The sequence below is a fragment of the Spinacia oleracea genome, chromosome 3 (genome assembly GCF_020520425.1).
Source record: "Spinacia oleracea cultivar Varoflay chromosome 3, BTI_SOV_V1, whole genome shotgun sequence".
Lineage (NCBI taxonomy): Eukaryota > Viridiplantae > Streptophyta > Magnoliopsida > Caryophyllales > Amaranthaceae > Spinacia > Spinacia oleracea.
In genome coordinates, this window is record NC_079489.1 from 147,964,690 (window position 1) to 147,985,101 (window position 20,412).

At 36.6% G+C, this 20,412-nt stretch overlaps 2 protein-coding genes across 4 annotated transcripts; both read left to right on the plus strand.

Moving 5' to 3' along the window:
• The first annotated feature begins 858 nt into the window (after positions 1–858).
• On the plus strand, positions 859–20,211 carry LOC110787405 (uncharacterized). 3 transcript variants are annotated; one of them, XM_056840901.1, is made up of 12 exons: positions 859–1,493; positions 1,754–1,840; positions 4,816–4,986; positions 10,386–10,443; positions 11,819–12,828; positions 12,912–13,156; positions 13,476–13,688; positions 13,771–13,863; positions 16,724–16,825; positions 16,953–17,381; positions 17,476–17,550; positions 19,917–20,211. In XM_056840901.1, the coding sequence occupies exons 5-11, from the start codon at positions 11,829–11,831 to the stop codon at positions 17,521–17,523; spliced, it is 2,130 nt and encodes a 709-aa protein (XP_056696879.1). In that variant the 5' UTR covers positions 859–1,493; positions 1,754–1,840; positions 4,816–4,986; positions 10,386–10,443; positions 11,819–11,828; the 3' UTR covers positions 17,524–17,550; positions 19,917–20,211. The 3 variants fall into 3 exon arrangements, with proteins under 3 accessions (XP_056696879.1, XP_056696878.1, XP_056696880.1); XM_056840900.1 differs by having other exon boundaries at positions 1,767–1,840; XM_056840902.1 differs by having other exon boundaries at positions 1,767–1,836.
• Positions 5,843–9,714, plus strand: LOC110803391 (uncharacterized). Its single transcript, XM_056839781.1, has 3 exons — positions 5,843–8,604; positions 8,684–8,789; positions 8,867–9,714. The coding sequence occupies exons 1-3, from the start codon at positions 5,843–5,845 to the stop codon at positions 9,374–9,376; spliced, it is 3,378 nt and encodes a 1,125-aa protein (XP_056695759.1). The 3' UTR covers positions 9,377–9,714.
• Positions 20,212–20,412: the final 201 nt, after the last annotated feature.

Below are 20,412 nucleotides of genomic sequence, written 5' to 3' on the forward strand. Positions count from 1 at the left end.
ATGTAATAGGTGTATCTACTATTTTGGCAGTTTCCTAGTCACATGTTAAGGGAATGTTGAGGTGTCTTTAGGGCACTAAGTTTTAGGTTGATGCGCCGCCTATTTAAGGCATTGTAGGTTCTCATTTCAATGGCTTCTCATGTTATGAATTGTATGGAACTTCCCTTATCGGTAACATCCAAAATCGATTCCTTGTTAGCTCGATTTTTTTGGGCTAATATGCAGCGTAAAGGAGTGCATTGGGTGAATAGGCAGTTCTGAACACTCCTAAAGGGTTGGGAGGTCTCGGCATAAGAGGCGCTTCCCTTTTGAACACAACACTGCTTATGAAGAATGCTTGGCGTATGGCGCACAACTCTGCCTCGATGTGGGCTCAGGTCTGCCGGGATAAAATTTCGCTACCCACAGTGACAGGGGTGGCGACGGTTATTACAGGCAGAAAACTTTCTTGGGGGATGCGGGGGATTGCTAGGGCTGGGAACTTGTTACTGAAGGGGTGCAACTGGAAGGTGGGGAATGGGAAAAAGATTGTGGCTGGGAGAGATCGGTGGGTGGATGGCGAGCCCCCTGAATTTAAGTCAAATGTTACCCTTCGTCAGGCCAGGACTTGGAAGGTTAGCCACTTTATTAATCCTGATGGTGTTTCTTGGAACGATAGTAGGCTAAATGGCGCTTTTGAGTTTAGACATGCACAGAAAATAGCGGGTATGGAGCTACCTCGGACCGAGGAGGAAGATTTCCTATATTGGAAGTTTCACAAGTCCGGGAAGATTACAGTGAAGACGGCATACACCGTGCTGGTAGGGGTGGATGCTGACCAAAGCAATGCCCTCACCAACGAAAATTTCTTTCCAACGATGTGGGCTATCACTACAAAAAAGAGGTACATATTGAGACGGAATTATTGTGACGGTCTAACAAAGAGTCGCAAGGAAATTGGGGCGCGAATATTAATTTGTAAATTGCGACGCTTTAGAGAGCCGCAAAATATTTCGACGTTCTAAAGCGTCGCTATTTACAAAAAAAAAGACACGTGTGTTGCACGTGTTTGTGAGGCAGCAATGCAACTGAATTTTTGGGCAAAAAATCCCGCCTAACTCTCTGTTTTTTTCGCAGAATCCCGCCTAACTCTCAACCCACCTCCCACGTTTCTCTCAACCTCCTCCCACCGACATACCTTGCTGAAACTAACCACCCTCGTCAGATTTCCGATGAATTCGTATCTCTCCTCCTCACCTTCAGCACCGGCCATTAACGAATTCCATGAATTCCGTCTTCAACCTTTACGTTAGCAAAGTCAAATCTCCCAGTATAAGCTATCTCACTCCTCATCCTATAAATTCATGAAAAAGCCCAATTATTGAATTCACAATTCGCTCAACAAATTCAAGATAAATTCGTTGCTCTCTCTGGTTTTTAATTGGAGAAATTCAAGCATACTCTGGTTTCTTAATTGCTGCTTCATCCTCGGTGTTGCCGGATATATTCGCCAGGTATTTTTGGTCTGCTTCACGCCTTCACTATTTGATTTTTATCATATAACAATGTTTAGGTTTGATTCACTATTTTAATTTCCGTCATATATTGTTAATTCACGTTTTTTCATGTCAATTTCTAATGTCAATCATATGCCTTTAAGTTTTCCATGTTATATTGCATCCTTAATTCAAGAAAAAAACTAGAATGGGTCTTCTTAGTTTCTGTGATTTTCTATATACCGCTTACAGAGTGTTTGCTATTTCATTTATTTTAGTTTTCAATTGCAGATAGTTGGTAATTTGGACGATAGTTGGAAAGTGGTGAACGTCTGACTTCTTCTTCCGTGTTGTTACTACTGTAGGTATTGTCTATCTATTTCTAATTTTCATAGTTTTAAATTTGCAACTTTTAGTTGGCCTAGAATCTTTGAAATTTGGATACATGGCAATGCTTTGTATAAAGACACACAGACATTTAGTGAGATTTAGGTGATAATCTCTGACCAAGATATCTGGTACTTAGTATGAAAAATCTGTTGTCAATCTTTAAGACACCTAGCTGTACTTGGTTAGTTTAGGTTGTCTTTAGTGAGAAACTTGGTGCATCAAATGAGCATGTTGGATGAGTTTGCAAAATTATTTGTCGCTATAGAACTTATACTAATTATTTGAACCCTTTCACTTAGCATTTTCTACTGTTATCTATAACTTCTTTTGAGGCTACACTGTTTTCTGTGACTGATTATGTGAAATGTGTGACCGATGGACTGACTGTAAGTAGAAAAGAACTGAACAAACTTTGCACAAAACAGAACTGAGCTTTACAAAGCAGAACTTAGTATTAGGCGACTGATAAGCTCATTGTCTGTCTGTCATCGTTATGTTAAGCTACTGCATGCTTTCTATATGTCATAACTGTAGTATTAGGTAGTGGCAGTGTATCGCAGTGTTAAATATCTTATCTTATCAGCACTTTGCTTGTCTTTATTATAAATTTCTTTGCCTTTCCCTGCTTTAGTTGGCACCAAATATAGGTTTGACTACCAGTTGTATGGAGTAAGGAATAAACCTATGCAGTAAGCACCCTAATCTGAATATATGCAGTTCAAAACACAGAGAAGTGAGAGTAGCTTTGAACTATAGCTTAACTGAGTTAAGGGATAGAACATCCGGTTTTGATTTTTGAACTGTCATAGCTGGGATGATAAACTCAGATAACCATTTCTGAGTTTCTATCATCCGGTTTTGAACTGTCATAGCTAACCAAATATTATCTTATCAGCACTAGCTTATTGTTTATCTGGGTTTATCATGCCAAGTTGAGAGTAGCTTTGAACTATAGCTTATCATCCGGTATTATTTATCTGAGTTTGCAAAATTATTTGTCACTCTAGAAAGATCAAGCGCCAACTGGTGGACAACCTTAAAAGCTAGCTTCTTCCTTCGATTATCAATGAGGTATTTCTTTAGGGCACCTCTAGGAAGATATTTCACAACAACACATCAGATATTACTAGGGATGCTAATTAGGCCACTTTCTGTTTGTATTTGTAGTCCTGAGGCCCCCATCTTTGCCCCGATAAACTACAGCATGCATAAATGGTTTTTATGACTACGAGCTTTGATAATAACATATCAGTTAGTTTCAACATGTATCGAGTTAAAAGTAACAGTAGCAAATTTTTGAGATGGATGGTTTGGCTACACTTTAGGTTCTATTGTTAGAAAGAACGACATTGTATTCTTCTGTTGAATTATTTTGAACTTGCGAGTAAGGGTTTATGGAATTATAGTAAAGAGTCGTTACCTAGCTTTTTTTAGTGCTTCTCTATAGAGTTGTTTAGAGTATTTTTTATTACATACCTGAACTTTTTATCTCTATTGATTTTAGAAAATAGATCATGCATTACATGACAATAGATCATGCATTACATGACAATAGATCAGTCCTAGGCTATTTACGACATAGAAAATAGATCAGTCCTGCTCTGATCAATCCTGATCAGATCAGTCCTGATCGGATCATTCCTGATCAAATCAGTCCTGATCAATCCTTACTGATCCATCCTGATCAGTTCTGATAAGTTCACTTCTGATCAGTTCACTTCTTCTCCTGATTTGTGTTGGTGTTGTTTAGGTTTAATTACTTTATCCCACACATAAATAATGTAATTGGAATTGGAAAACATCCCAATTTATGTTGGTTTGCTAATATAACTATCGAACCTTAACTATATACATCATGTGTTGCGCATAACCGGGAAAAAATGGGAAACATTAACAGAAAACATTTTAGAGGCTATGCAATTGCACCGGATAGGAGTGTTTCACTAAATCAGTTCAAGCTCAATCATGAGATTATCGTTCTATTTGAATAACTCTATTCTTAACAAATTAATAGAATCTAATCCAAAATTGTGATTACTATTCTTATTTCATTATTCAAACAAACACTAGCTAAGAGCTTAAGAAGTGGAGTAATACATACTGATTGCTACGGTGTACAAGTTATAAATAATTGATCGTGGAATTGATGAGTCATAATAGAAGAGTAATCTATAATGACTAATATTTAGATTAGACATAACAAGGTAGGATTAATATTATTATAAAACTTTTGGGAGTCTTTTTAATTATGTGTTGTGTTCTGTCAACTTCCTTGAATATGAGATAATATGGCTGCTTAATACGGAGTATGGTGATCACTTTTGAGTAATAAATGGAATAGCTAGCTTTCTATGGACGGTGACACTTGCACTCTCAGACGACATAGAAAATAGATCAGTCCTGATCAGATCAGTCCTGATCAGATCAGTCCAGATCAGTCCTGATCAGATCAGTTCTGAACAGTCCTTACTGATCAATCCTGATCAGTCCTGATCAGTTCACTTCTGATCAGTTCACTTCTGATCAGTTCACTTCTGATCAGTTCACTTCTGATCAGTTCACTTCTGATCAGTTCACTTCTGATCAGTTCACTTCTTCTCCTGTCCCTTTACGTTCACCACTATCTCCTTTCTCTCTCCTCTGGTATTTTTGTCGCCCCACAATAACGACTTTCGTAAACTCAATTGCTTGATCCCCTTATCGCGGAGTAGATTGCAGATAATATTTGCTTTTACTTTCCATGTAGAAAAAACACCCTTCTTTGACCTGCGCTTAGCACATTGCTTCCCTACATTTGTTCATTTTCATGGAGCATTCATGGTCATGAATTGATATGTTTGTAGTGTTTTCTGTTTAAGTTGATAACTTCATCTACTATATTTTTTAGATTTTAAATTCCTGATAATGTTGTTGTCCTTATATTTTGACCATAATTTATCAACATTATCAGGTTTCGCCGACCACACCGGTTCAAGGTTTCCTGTGATTCTTTAGCGTTGTTCGTAGGTTCGTGCATCAGTTCGTGCGTTGCTACACCGGTTCAAGGTTTCCTGCAAGTCTTTAGCGTTGTTCGTAGGTTCTGCATCGGTTCGTACGTTGCATATGCTCTTTGATACTAGAGGTATGTATACTATAAAGTCCCTTTTAGGTTTTTTATTGGACAATTGTTATTTCCCTAATTTTGTATGGACAAGGGTGGGCTACAACTCTGCAAGTTAGGTTTGTTAAGTGTTAGAATATAATTTCCGTGGCTTTACATTTCCTCGATGTCCAATATATATACAATGAGCATATACCGACGTTTATTGTGCTATCATAACTTACGTCAATCATGCAAAAGTTGGATCTTTCTATTGTATTCCTGTTGATTTAATTTCAAATGTTTTGATATAATAGCTTCAAATTTGTAAGTACGTATTTTTGTTAGCTTTGGCATTTTGTGTTGGTATTGTTTGTCTAATTACATTATCCCCACTACATAATTTTGCTTAGCTTAATTACATTTAATCCAAGAAATTTTACCATAAATTCTGATTATGTGATGCCACGTTACTTAAGGTACTCTTACTCTTTTTAAAAAATGGATTTATATTGTTGTCTTCGTGTGAAGTTGAAAATATCACCTTGTGCGCTAAAATCACATGCTTTATTTTCCTTGCAAATTCATGTGAAGTTGAAAGTATGATCTTGTACGCAAAAAGAAAATATAATATGGAAGTGATATAGGGTAATAACTTTTAGAAGATGAAGATAGATCACAAATATTAGTCACTAAGGAAGAATGATTAAACAAAAAACCATAAGTTATGGTATGAATTAAGAAGAGTTGTGTACGGAGGTGTTATGTGACTTAAATTAATCTCGTGTGATATATCAAGGTTCTAAGAATGATTATAATATTTTAATAAGTACATATAAAAATTTCCTATTCTGCGACCGACGTATATTACTAATTACTCAACTAATTTCGTATAGATATGGATAAAAGTTGGATCGATCTACCCACTGGTCATCATGAATATATCGACGGTTGTATGGAATTTATTGAGTTTGCCAAGCAAGATCTAGTCGAAGGAAAAATTAGATGTCCATGTAAGAACTGTAAGGTAGAGAAATGGTTCTCCGTAAATGAAGTGGAGAGGCATATTTTGTTTAAGGGATTTTATAAGCCATATAAGGATTGGATTTTTCATGGTAAAGGGGATACGTTTCAGCGTATGTTTGAGAGTGATGGAGGGATTACTAGTGAAGGATCCCTTGATAACCAAAGTGGGTTTGTAGGTCGAGATAATATGGGAGGGCTATTAAGATCAGCATTTAGTGTTAATATGCCTCCCAATTGCCCAAATTTAGAAGCACGAGAGGATGATGAATGGATTGAGGAGCCCTTGGCCTATGACACAGATGTAGAATATGATTATTCTACAATAGAAGAAGATGTGACATATAAGAAGTTGCTTGAAGCTTCTGAGGAGAAATTGTACGAGGGGTGTATCAATTTTTCAAAGTTATCTTTTCTGTTACACTTGTTTCACTTGAAGTGTATGAATCACTGGTCCATAGAATCTTTCAATATGTTGTTGAAGCTAATTCTAGATGCATTTCCTCAAATACTTGATTTTCCCTCATCTTATTATTACAGTAAGAAAATGATAAAAGACTTGGGCCTTGGGTATGAAAAGATTGATGCTTGTCCGAATAATTGCATGTTGTATTGGGGTGAATTTTTAAAGAAAGACAAGTGTCATGTTTGTGGTACATCGAGGTGGAAGAAAACTAAGGATAGGGGCAACGTTGTAAGTGATCAAGGTACGGATACTTGTAAGAAAGGTGTGCCAGCTAAGGTAATGCGATATTTCCCTCTTATACCGAGACTAAAAAGAATCTACATGTCATCATCAACAGCAGAAGATATGAGATGGCATGATACAGAGCGATTGGGTGAAGATGATAAGAAGATTTTAAGGCATCCTTCAGATGGCTTAGCATGGAAGGAATTTGATGAGCGTCACAGTGATTTTGCATTAGACCCTCGTAGTGTTCGATTAGGTCTTGCGAGTGATGGTTTTAATCCTTACCGTTTAATGAACACCACTTATAGTACGTGGCCAGTGATGTTGATTCCTTATAATCTTCCACCATGGTTATGTATGAAACCGTCTTCTTTCATTCTGTCCACGCTTATTCCTGGAAAATCAGGTCCCGGAAATGATATTGACGTGTATCTGCAGCCATTAGTGCATGAATTGAAATTGCTGTGGACAGGGGTTGAAGCTTTTGATGCTTTTGCCGGAGAGAAATTTAATTTGCGTGCGGCTTTGCTTTGGACTATTAATGACTTTCCCGGCTATGCAATGCTCTCTGGTTTGAGCACAAAAGGTTACAATGCATGTCCTATATGCTTAGATTCCACGCCTTCTGATAGATTTGGGAGCAAGATTTGCTATTGTAGCTATAGAAAATGGTTACCTGCAGATCACCCATATCGATGTCAAGGTGACAAGTTTTGTGAGAAGTTTGGAACTAATGAGTGGGGTAAAGCCCCATCTCGTCCTAGCGGCACTGATATATTGAGGCAGCAAGAAAAGGTGAAGCATGTTTACGGAAAGTCGAAGGCACCACCGAAAAAGAGGCAAAGAGGACACGATGATGACGATGATGTCCAAGATGAAAGTGACTTTGGTACCAAGAGAAGCATATTCTTTGATTTGGTGTATTGGGAGCATAATCTTCTAAGGCATAATTTAGATGTGATGCACATTGAGAAAAACGTGTCTGAGAATATTTTGGGAACTCTTCTTAGCATGGATAAGAGTAGAGATAGTAGGAATGATCGAGAAGCCCTTGAAGCATGGAGAATAAAGTCTCACCTTTGGCTGAGTACTAATCCTAACGGAGGTGAATGCATGCCTCCGGCTTCCTATTCTATGTCTACGGAGGAGAAGGAGAGGTTCCTAAATGTTTTGCAGAAAATTAAAGTTCCTGATGGATATGGATCCAACCTTTCTAGTTGTGTGAATATGAAGCAAAGGAAGTTGATTAACCTCAAAAGTCATGACAACCATGTTCTAATGCAGGATATCCTTCCCGTTGCCTTAAGGGCCTCTAAAGCTACAAAAGTAATTGACTTGTTGGCTAGATTGTCTTCCTTTTTCAAGAAGTTGTGCTCTACAACTATTGATCCAGATGATTTAGATGGTCTTCAAAATGAAATTATTTTAACTCTTTGTGAGTTGGAAAAGGAGTTTCTGCCTTCATTTTTCACAATCATGGTCCATTTGTTGATTCACTTAGTGGAGGAGGTTAAACTTGGTGGACCAGTGCAATACAGATGGATGTATCCCATTGAAAGGTTAATATCTTACACGTCTAAATTATATTCTTTTTATTTAATATTTCACATTTATCATATATTAAGTACAAATGTTTTATTTGAAAGGTACTTGTCCCATTTGAAATCACATGTAACCAATAAAGCCCAACCTGAAGGATCTATTGCAGAAGGCTTCCTTTTAGAGGAGACAATTAGGTTTTGTTCGAGATATCTTCAAGGTGTTAAGACCATTTTCAACATACCTAAAAGGATGGATGATGACATTCCAAATCCCAATGATTACTTGTTTAATTCTGGTGGTCGAGTTATTGGGAAGGAGGTCAGCATTCGCCTTGATGACAAAAGCTTAAAACAAGCTCATCGCTACATTTTGCTTCACTCTGATGAGATAAAAGGGGATCTGGAGTAAGTATTATGTTGGTTTTCTTTTGAATTATCAATTGTTATAATAGATGATTTTTAATTTTGTTCTTCTTCCATGAAGTGAATTTTTAACCGAGAAACGTCAAATGAACTTACAAAATCCTGTCACGGAGAGTGATGAAAGTAACTGGATCATCAATGAGTTTGGAGGGTGGCTGCAAAATAAGGTTACTTAAGTTCTTTTAATGTGAATACATACTTCTTTTAAAAAAAATGTATTTGATTTAATGATGTATCATCGTAGGTACATTACATAGATGCAACCACCGAAGATGGGAAACTAAGAAAAGCTTTGGCGGGTGGTTTGCATTCTTATGGTAGAAAATTAAAAGGATACATAATCAATGGATACAAATTCCTTTCCACGGATCGCGATTCTCGTATTTTGACACAAAATTCTGGAATTATGGTCGAAGCGGATGGAGATGCCTACTATGGAAAAGTGAAACATATCTATGAATTAGATTATTACGGAGATTACAAAGTTGTATTGTTTCGTTGTGATTGGGTAGACATTCATAGGGGTGTAAAAGCATATCCAAATGGCGGAGTATGTGTCAATTTCTCTAAATTGATGCATTCTGGACGATTGTTGCAAGATGATCCATTTGTATTCTCATCTCAAGCAAAACAAGTTTTTTACATAGAAGATGAGATACAAAAGGGATGGTTGCATGTTGTTAAGAACAAGCCTAGAGATGTGTTTGATTTAGGGGATTCTTTACCAGTAGAGGAAGAGGGTGGGACCAATTGATCATGCTTATTTTTTATTGTTTTGCTTTGGATTTGTATTTGTTCATGACATTGTGAGTCATATTGTTTAATCTGGTTGAATAATGAGTTATATACTTAATCTATACTCACTTATTTTATTGTCTACTAATGTCCAAGTACCCTACTACTAGTTTCTTTGATGGTGATACAGATATTTTTATACCGTTATTCCGTGAAAAGGGGGCAATTTATCTTTATTTTTTGTGATTTCCCCCTTTTGTATTTGATTTGGTTCATTGTTGTTGCAGTGTTGTTGTTGCTTTTCTTCCCTTTTTTGTTGCGCCTGTGGTACACAAGAAAATGTGTGTCAGGGGTGGGTTGGTCCATTATAACTAAACAATAAGGTTTATTGGGAAAAGATTGATTCTTGTTTGTATGCATCTGTCTTGGTTCTGAAAGTTTTACCCCCCTTTGACAAAGCGTATCTGTCAGAGTTGCCAAAATATTATGCCTGGCTATCTAAGGAGAACCACACAGACAAACCGGTTTTGAATCTGTAAGATTAGTGAAATGCTGTGAGTTAATCATGAAATGACTCCAATGTAAAATATTGCTAAAAACAATTCACTAGATTTCATTGTTTATAACAGTAAACATCACTCCAGTAGTTTCCAATATTACACAAGTATCAACACGTTACCTCTTTACTTCTTCATTTATGTTTCTGTCTGTTTCGAGTTCTGCAATTTAGGCTTGATTCTCCCTTAGATGTTTGTGTTCTGCATTCATGTTAACAATTAACAATGTGCATCCACCTCTTCAAAGCTGCCATTTACTACTATACTAAGCTGCTGGATCACCCATTGGATCCTCTTTCTATGTCTTTTGACTTTGAGAATCATATGTGACCACCGACTTTATATAATTATAGCTAGCTTTTTTCAAGCTTCTCTAAGCTCATTTGTATTGTAATATTGATCCTTTTATCGCCTGTTTTCTCTCCTATGGAATGTATAACTCTCTTGATAATCATTTTCTTAAAACTACAGGCTCAGGATATTACTGATTTAGGCTCTCTGAATCAAGCAGCAAAGATCTTTATTCTAGGTATGGTTCCCCTCCTTTCTTTTCAAAACAGAATGGGGAATAACTAATAAGGTAGCCAAATCATTTTGTTAATACATGTCAGACATGCAACTGTTGCTTGATGTTGTTTTGCTGGTTCACAGCTTCCTGATTTGTTTGATGACTTGTTTTAGATTGTTCTTTAGCTTTTTCCTGGTGCCATGATAATATAAAAATTGAGAGTTTTCACTGTAGTCTGAATCTCAGAAAAGGAGGGTGTAGCAGGTTCATCTTGCCCTTTCCCTCATAACTGTAGAGCAAAAGTGTAGTAAATGAGTGTAGGCCAACTAAAATATTGCTTATAACTTCAGTCTAAACTACACCAAAAAAAAAGGAAGTGTGCCAGCTATGAGATCATCTCTTTGATCCATCAGAACTGAAAAAATTGTTTTTTGGCAACTGACAATAAGCTAGCTAGCAGATTTCTCAACCAAAACAGTTAAAATCAGAAATTGAGAAAGTACCTTGAGCTTCTTTTCTATATAGCGTGCATAGTCAGTCCACAAATCACTAGATATAGGAAACTCAGTGATAGCACGTTCATATAGAATCTGAACACGCGCAGGGTCACCTGCAGATTCTTCAAATTTCAAGTATCTCTGCAGAAACAAAATACATGTTAAAACCAATAAAGGGATAATTTGAGTTCAAGGGAGATAAACAAAATTCTTGCTACCCTCATTATCTTGATAGCTTCCTGTTCGTGCACCCAAAGATGTGAGATCAATCCCTCCAAATGCCATCCATCACCCTCCTCATTCCACCAAGCTGCTACACACTCATTCGCATCCACATTCGTAGGGGCCATAGTGCTAATTCGACCTCCAGGGAGATTTGGTAGCCACCTGGAGGTTGGTTGTTTCCATAGTGCTAATATCTTCACTTTCTGATAATATCTTCAGTGCATTTCCGTTAGTTGTTTCCTTTCTGGTTTGCCTTCTCTATCTTGTTTCGTGCTTATGCTTGTAATGTGACAGGTTATAATGAAACTTAATAAAGGGATGAACGGAGCAAAAGGCCTTCCAATATAAAGTTTTCAAGTTCCTTGAAGGTTTCAGACTTTTGAGTCTATGACTTGTATATTCTAGACTCTAGATCACTTAGTGAGCTAACGACCAATTAGAGCCAGGATGAATTTCTTTTTCTCAATCAGATTTGCACTTTGCTTCTATATTTACGGAGTTTTCTGCTCATTGTAATTCTTGTTTATGTGAAAATGTTAAACTGATTTAACGTGTATGATTGTCACTTTGAGTGAATACCTATTATCCTATTTAGTGATTCATTCTTGTAGCAATTGAGTTGGTTTAATGACCTTTTTATTCATGGCTGATTGTGTTTCTTACTTTCTGAACAGGAACTAAAATATGAGTTACAAGACTAAAAGAACATTGGTAGCTATTGACGAAGGGTCGAGCATTGCTGCATCCAAGTCCCCAAAATCTTCTGATCCATCCACCCAAAACTGGGGACCGTTCAGTCCTCCAACACTTGGAGTGTCACAGACATTTGGGACGGTATCACAACCCATTAAGCAACCAGTAGCTGCTAAAAAAACCATGGTTGCACCACAATCATCCTTGCCTCGGCCTACTTCCATGGTTTCAAAGCCACAACTGAAGGCATTATCAAAACCATCCTTTACCCAGACAAAACCATCCTCTAACCCATTACAACAACCAATTCCGCCCACTCTTACAGGAACAACACAAAGTAGATGGTATAAAGGACCTACGTTTCCCAATCTGACTGAAATTGCAACACAAAAAGCGTCAACACCGAATCCACACCAGCCTACTATGCAGCCTGTGTTGCAGCCTTTCAAAGCTACCTTGCAGCCTTCTTTGCAGCCTTTCAAAGCTTCCCAACAGCCTCAAACAGCTACCAATCAGCCTCAAAAAACTACCCATCAGCTTCACAAAGCTACACAACAGCCTCAAAAAGCTACACAACAGCCGGTATCTTCTTTTACAAGTGTCAAACCACATTTAGAGAAAAGAGCATTTGTTGCACCTTTGGGAGCAACAAAACATGTGATGTCACAATCTCCTACACCACCAGACACCATGGCAATGAAAAAGAGAACCGGGAAGCAAGAAGGTCAGTTGCCTCCAACATACATGCATGTGAGTGAGAATGCATTTCAACCTCTGCGATCTCCTCCATCCAATCAGGTTGAGAGTGAAGTTATGCCAAACTACAACTGGGACGAATTTGAAGAATCGGCTTCTGAGAGTGAAAATGAATTTGATCAAGGAGAAGGAAGTGATACTGCTGTGAAGAAAGCAACACTTCGACATCGAATCATTATTCCAAATTGGCCAGAATCGAGGGAGTTTGATGAGAAGGTGGAGGCTATAGCTATAGGTAAACATGTCTCTACATCAAATATGCAAACTGTAAATTATCGATCTTGGTGATTTTTTAGTCTGATTTAGCTCCTGTGACAGATGCTGATGGAATACGACATCTGGTAAAGGGACCAGTTCTGCCTCGAGACGTTTGGCATGATGCAAAGGGGTTCAGATACATTGTCAAGCTCAATGAATTCAACCAACCTATTCGAAAAGGTGGGAAGATCCTTGTGAGCTTCCTTGGAGATATTGCAAAAAATGATTCACTTTGTCCAGTGGGAGTCCCAAGTTGGCGTGCTGTGAACAATCAGTTAAAAACTAATGTTGTTACAATGATTCGGGTATGTGGATTTATTGTTCTTAACACTTATGTTAATTGTAGTTTTATTTTAGCTTGGTTAACTGTGTAATTAGCTTTAAATTTATTCTGTTTCCATCTGTGTTCATCAATCAGTTGCCCGTTTTTCAGGTTTTTATTTGGTCATGGGGGTTCCGACCCCGGGTTAAGTTTCTGCAGAATCACTAAGTTCACCTAGCTAGTTCTGATCAGATCAGTGCTGATCAGATCAGACAGATCAGTCTGATCTGATCTGATCAGAACTAGCTAGGCAAATTATTTTGTTAACATTGTAACTTAATTTTTCCTTTTTTTTTTTGAAGAAACATTTTGTGTTACCTGATGGACCTCTAGTTAACAAGGCACTAGTGATGCGTATTGACAAACCATGGAACAATCATCGATACAAATTGAAGAGGGATTTTTTCGATCCAGTGAATAAATCTCGAGAAGAGAACTATGCCAACGTGCCTGATGGAGTGTCCACTAGGAGTTGGACGGAATTGGTAGATTATTGGCTTTTACCAGAGGCCATGGTTTGTGACCCCAAAATATCCTAAATTTAGTAAGTTTTATTTGTTTCACCTATATATGCTAACATTGGTTTCATGAAACTAGGAAAAATCTGAAATGGGAAAAAATGCTCGAGCTTTACAAGGCAATAAGCACAACAGTGGTGCTACAAGCTTTGCTAATCGAAGAGTTGATATGGTATGCTTTTCAACCTAGCTATTTGGTTTGTAGCATTTCAATTGCTATAGGCGCTAAGTCTAAAATTCATAAACAAATAAGAGTGATATAAAAGTCTAAAATTCATAAACAAATAAGAGTAATATTTACTCGTATATGCATATCTAATCTCACACATAAGGACATTCTTTAGTTTTCTAATGTTAAAGTAGAGAAATATAATGTAGAAAAGTTGGCTATGCGGGCAAATGGAATTGAAAGCAGCAGCTGGGAAAATCTTCCTACTTTCCGTTTCTGTTATAAACCATGTTGCAGAAGTATACATTATGTGACTCTTCAAACGTTTTGGAGATAGTTGTCCTAGATTCTCATGAACTTAGAGCTTTTAGGATCAGGAAACGGGGTTACCTGACACTATTACTGTCAAATAGAGTCAACTTTTTAACAGGAACTAAGAAGTATGATTCTGGAGGGTGGTCTGGGGATGGGAGCGGGTGTGCGTGGCTACTCCAAGTTTAAAGTAGAAAAAATCAGAAAGCAGAGGCAATGAAGTCCATCTGCAGTGCATGAAGCTGCAAAAACTATTCAATTTAAACAACAAAGGCAGTATTTCATTCTATTACATTATCCCCATAAACTTAAGGCGATAAAAAATTGTTCACAAAGTTCTAACTAAAAGTCAATAACAAAGAATAAAAATTATGCATAATTAAGCATAACTAATCATTATTCGATCTGCATTTTTACAACAAAAACCCTGCAATGATAATCAATTAATTGTGAACGAAACATGTTTAGCTGTTAGTCTGTAGGTGTAGCCTGTAAATTACATTGTTGGTCTTAGTGAGAACAGATCAAGTAAGTAGCTGTTAACAGATAAATTGTTATGGAGATCTATGTTTGAGATAGGCCAGCAATTAATGGTTCTTGCATTTGCTCTGAACACACTAAAATGCAAATTCACAATGAAATGACAAAGAGTTGATTCTGCTACGTATCCAATAACATATTCTGGTATTACACAAATGGAAGAAAAGTCATATACAGAGTAGTCATATATTCTGGGATTAGTTATCTTTATCTACTTTCTTGAAATCCAGGAAGCAACAATGGAGTTAGGGCAACTGTAGGCAGAAACTTTATCGGAGATGGGGCCTTGTGAGCTGCATATGCAAGTGAAAATGTCCCAACTTTCTCACTTGTTTCAGTTGATGATATTCCCAGCTATTGAAGTAAGGCTGAGACATCAAAACCAGCATTAATAAGAGCATAGCATAATGTAAATAAAATTAGAGATGATGTGAAGTGCGGCCTTGTGAGCTGCAAATGTTGCAAATCAACACCATTATTATTTCTAATTTGAGATTAATCAAGCACAACAGCCTAAACATGACTAATTCAAGAGTAAATCAATTACACAAATTCAAACCTATCCAATCAACAAACAACCAACAACATTCCTTTCTCTATTAACATTTCAACCAAAATAACAAAGCTTCACCTCACCACCACCAGTCCACCATATAATTTATTCCCGAAATAATGTCTTTGATCCTTTAAAATGAGTTTTTGATAATTGGTCAAGCCATTCAGCACTAAAACTCACTAATTTAGCTAAATTCTAGCTGACATCAAAAGTTAACAACCAACTAACTAATATGGTTCTTTCCTAAACATCTCACTCGAAACCAATTAAGTATTCATTCAGCAAACCATATATGTTCCAGGAAATTCTAATCCCCTTCATGATGACATACATTGTTCTAGAACTTTTGATAATTGATCAAGCCATTCAGCACTAAAACTCACTAATTTAGCTAAATTCTAGCTGACATAAAAAGTTAACAACCAACTAATCCGGTTCTTTCCCAAACATCTGACTCGAAACCAATAAAGTATTCATTCAGGAAACCATATATGTTCCAGGAAATTCTAATCCCCTTCATGATGACAATACATTGTTCTAGAACTGAAAACCAACAGGAAATCCAAGCTCGCTAAAGGATATACAGAAGCCAAAATCAATAAACACAACAATAACAGAATAAAACGTATGTAAACGGCTGCAAGAACAACATACCATACAGAGAACATCCATGACACTCTTGGCCACCACTTTCAGGCAACAGCTTGACCCTAAACTTCTGAACTCCACTCTTAGCATCGGTATTCGACTCTGCCTTCGGCGCTGCCCTCACAACCTTCAAAGAGTTAGGCTTTTCCTTCTCCTTCTCCTTCTTATGAGGGGAAATCGGAACCCTATGGTGCCCGTGGGACAGCGTCGAAGTCGTCCAATTGGTCTGGGTTTTCATTTTATTTACTCACTTAGTAGTCAAATTATCTGTCAATGTTTACATTATCAGATTATAAGAATCGATAGATTATCTGTTAGTCCTCTGTCAAAAGCATAGAGGCCAGCTGGGATCATGGGATTCATCAATGTCCATATTGATTTTAATTATTGGATCATGTAAGATAAACTAAAAACAATGCAAAGAAAATGTACCTGCAAACAAGTTTGCAAAAACTTATTTACCTAATATCTTAATAACTAGAACTAATATTTGCCACTTGTTACAGAAACAAAACAAACTGAATACAGGTATAAAGCAACTATTGGCTGATATTTCTTCTGTTTATTATCTTCCCTGCATCTACACGGAAACGTACTCCTGAATTCCCCTTAGCCTGACACAATTAGCAGAGAGCTTGCTGATGTCACTGCCTCTGTTGCCGACTCTGTCACCCCTTGCAAAGTGGCAATGCACCCAGCAACCCTACTACGGGGATAACAACTCAAAGTGTTAAACAAATATAGTGATAGTCGGTTTAAGAACTTCAAAATTTCAGTTTTCAATTTATTTTTTTCCTGAAATTGCAGAAAGAGAAGAAAGGAGTGTTTAGCGAATTGGCATTTTTCAAATCAGTTTACGCCAAAGAAGATGGAAGCTTTAAAGAGGGCACACTTCCTCATCAATTTGTGGTATCATTGCATTGAGCTAATTCTATAAATCAATCTTGTCTCTTGATGTCTATTTATTTTTTTCTTTGCTTGTACATAGTATTCTTGGTTAATAGATTTTGAGTGATCTTTTCATATTATATAACAGGAGGATGCCAACAAAAAGGTCCAAGAAAATCTTGCGAGTTCCTCTTCTTCAAAGCCCGTAATTGAAATTGAGAATGCAGTCTTTAATGAGCTCATGTATAAAGGTGAAGTACCTAAACGTCCTCTGAATTATGGATTTGGAGTGAAGCAAAGCGACATCTTTGGAGTGGAAGGTTTGCTGAGGAAAGAAGGGTCAAGCTATGTTAACAACAATGCTATGGAAGTGGAGAACATGAAAGGTGAAATATCAGTTGTCAAGAAGCAAAATGAGGACCTTGCGCAACAAAATCAAGTTCTAAACACCAAGTTTGAAGAAACAACACAATCATTTAAAATGATTGCTTCTTTTTTGGGACAAGTTTTGAAGGAAGTACGCAAAGGGAATGTTTCATCGAACCTTTTAGATGGTGCGGAATCAGCAATAAATATGGTTAGTTATTTCTGGAAATTATTCTGATTGAGCATCATGTATCATTACCTGAAATGTGGCATATCTAATTTACATATTAAAATGCTTTTTATAGATTACTGATGATTCTGGTGGCAATGGTGACAACCAGGCCGAGAAATGAGACTTTGACACTATTGCCAAATGCAAGGTAATTTCATATGGAATTAATTAACTGCATTTCATGCTTTATAGATAAACTTATAGCTGAAACAAGCTTTATAGTTGTCGATTATTTATGGATGATGGTGAGATTAGAAGGTAGATGTTTAGATTTAGTATTATCATAATAAGGTATTATGTTGATATTAGCTGAAACACGAGTTTGGTGTTAGGTCTGGGTTGTTAACAAACTATGGTTTCTGTTAGTTAATTTATGATGCTCCTTCTGTAACGCGTAAAGAAAACACAGTGTTAAATATCAATCCAAGACAGCAGCGACTCCGACTTACTCTCCTAATAAAACCTCATTCAAACTCTGACCATGAGTGAGAGATAAGTCTGAAATCAACTACTATAAAAAGTTTTAGTTGCCATAGAAATTGCTCATAGTATAAGCTTGTTTTCTGTTTGATTGACTTCTATAGTCTGTTTCGTTTTTGGTCTGTTCACTCATAGTACTATCTTAGAAAAATCGTATCAATCTGTTTTTCCTTATCCGTTTCTGGTTGTAACTGTTGCTTCGCCCTCTCAAAGTTGTCCACCATTGGAAGAAGACTCTCAATTACTTCTCCCTGTGCATCGCTTCGAACTGATAGTCTCTCTTTACCTGATCTCCTTCTAAAGTTATCAAAGTCAGCTTGCAGGCGGATAAATCTATCCTTTCCAGAAGTTATCTCTTCTGTCAAAGTTGATAATTTCTCAACCAACTCGTTCTTTTCTGTTTCTAGTCGGTAAACAGCGATCTCTATTCTGTAATGGTCTGATAATCCCCAGTTAAACAGCCTCCTTATAATATTTAGTGAGAGTTTCCACACTTTCCCACATATTCTTGGTACTTGTCTCTTCTTCTGTTTCCCCAACTTCCTCCTCTAGCATTTCCTCATCCATCTAAAATCACCAGTAAAAAGAAAATCATAAGAAATGAATACCAATTACCAATAAATGAATACCAAGTACAAATTCTTTAGCTATTGTACTTGTAAGCATCACTTGCTTTGCTTCTCATCACGCCTGAATATTATATCAAAGGAAAAAAGAAAGTTCTTGGGGTCTTAATCTAAATCTATAACTGACAAGAGGAACTAAACTCGAAAGATTAAGAATCTACAGCTTTGATAACATGAGAAAACTGAATCTGCTGCTACTGCTACTGTTGTTGAGGTCCTGATGTTGAGGTCCTGCTACTGCTACTGAATCTGAAAACTGAAAGTTCTTGAGGTCCTGCTGTTGTAGCTGCTGCTACTGCTCAGTCTTGGTGTTGCGTAGTTTTGCAGGTTTGCAGTCAGTCAGGCATACTGTTCTGCTCAGGCTGGCTTGCTGTTGTGCAGTTCTTTTGTGCAAACCTTGTGTTGTTCAGTCTGGTTCTGCTGTGTAGCTTGTTGGGCTGGTGTCTTGTTTTTTTTTTTTTGGTTTTCAAATGGGCAAGCGTGATAATTAAAGAAAGTCACAGTTTAAGCAGCAAGTTAATGAACATCAGAGGCTAAGGATAAGAAAGCCATTATGACTAAGGTAAGACTATATACCTTTTTCCTTCCTAACTTGTCACCTAACCACCCAAAGATGAGTTGCCTAGCAAAGGTACCACACAAGGCCACATTCATGGGTATAAACCCTGGGCTAGTTGGATTTGGCTCAGTGTAATAGAGACGGCCTAAGATTTTGGTCACCACAGATATGGAGAAAAGCTCATAGACATTAGTAAAGAAGCCCATACCAAGAATCATGAAAACTTTCAAGTGGTACCATTGTGTCTTTGCTATGTCAAGTACACTTAGCACTTTTAACTTTTGTCTCTTCGCCATTGATTAGGAAGTAGGAACTAACCTTTAATTCATACAGGGAAAAAACAAGGCAAAAATCAAATGTTAATGTTTAAAGTGTTATTATACAAGCATTGCAAATTTGTAAAAAATGACCTTTTATAACTCAAATTTTGCGAGTTTGGCTGGTGTCGTTGTAGAATGTTTTAGTGTTTTTTGTTTTTGCTTGGGTGCGGGCTGTGCTCCCTTAGCTTTTGTTTCCCTTGTTGTTTTCTGTTGGTTGTTGTTTGGGTTTCTACCTTTGGTAATTAAGTTAACTAATTTACCAATAATATATATATATATATATATATATATATATATATATATATATATATATATATATATATATATATATATATATATATATATATATATATTCATTGTTCATGTCTATATTTCTAATAGTCATGCATTTTTCCCTTGATTAATAGTTGATATTATTTTGAGAAGACGACTAGTAGTTAGGATCAAGCTGGTTAGGATTACTGTTAATTTTCCCTTGATTTTATGGAATGTTCATCATACTATATTTGACATTAAATTTTCTTTGCAGATTATTGATGATTCAAGTGGTAATAGTAAATGTAGATCAAGAGATGAACAAGTTATCTTGAAGCTAAGCTAGCATAACGATATGTTTACTTGTCCGTAGTCAGGAAGTTGTTTTTATTTAGTTTTGGACTATCTTGTAGAAAAAATGATAATGCTAGTTAGAAAGTTATTTGTTTTAAAATATCGCTTTTATTTCAGTTTGACTAGACTCTGCGAATTAATTTAATGTATAGATGATTTTTATCACTTTTCCTAAATTAACTACTTAAGTATATATGAATCATAGCAAGTTAATATGTTGCTTTAAGATATATAGTGTACATACGTAGTAAGTTAATGTATTTGATTATGATTAATTATCTATGGTCGATATATATTTTTATAGATAATTCATGATTTTAGATTTATATATATATATATATATATATATATATATATATATATATATATATATGAAAAAAATATGATGCAAATTGTGACGCTCCAAAGCGTCTAAA

Excerpts from the sequence above, each read along its gene's own strand:
- LOC110803391 (XM_056839781.1), top strand. The coding sequence starts at position 5,843 with ATGGATAAAAGTTGGATCGATCTACCCACTGGTCATCATGAATATATC. Across the intron at positions 8,605-8,683 it reads GAGATAAAAGGGGATCTGGA|TGAATTTTTAACCGAGAAAC; the intron begins GTAAGTATTATG and ends TCTTCCATGAAG. Across the intron at positions 8,790-8,866 it reads GAGGGTGGCTGCAAAATAAG|GTACATTACATAGATGCAAC; the intron begins GTTACTTAAGTT and ends GTATCATCGTAG.
- LOC110787405 (XM_056840901.1), top strand. The coding sequence starts at position 11,829 with ATGAGTTACAAGACTAAAAGAACATTGGTAGCTATTGACGAAGGGTCG. Across the intron at positions 13,689-13,770 it reads GGCTTTTACCAGAGGCCATG|GAAAAATCTGAAATGGGAAA; the intron begins GTTTGTGACCCC and ends TCATGAAACTAG. Across the intron at positions 17,382-17,475 it reads CGGAATCAGCAATAAATATG|ATTACTGATGATTCTGGTGG; the intron begins GTTAGTTATTTC and ends TGCTTTTTATAG.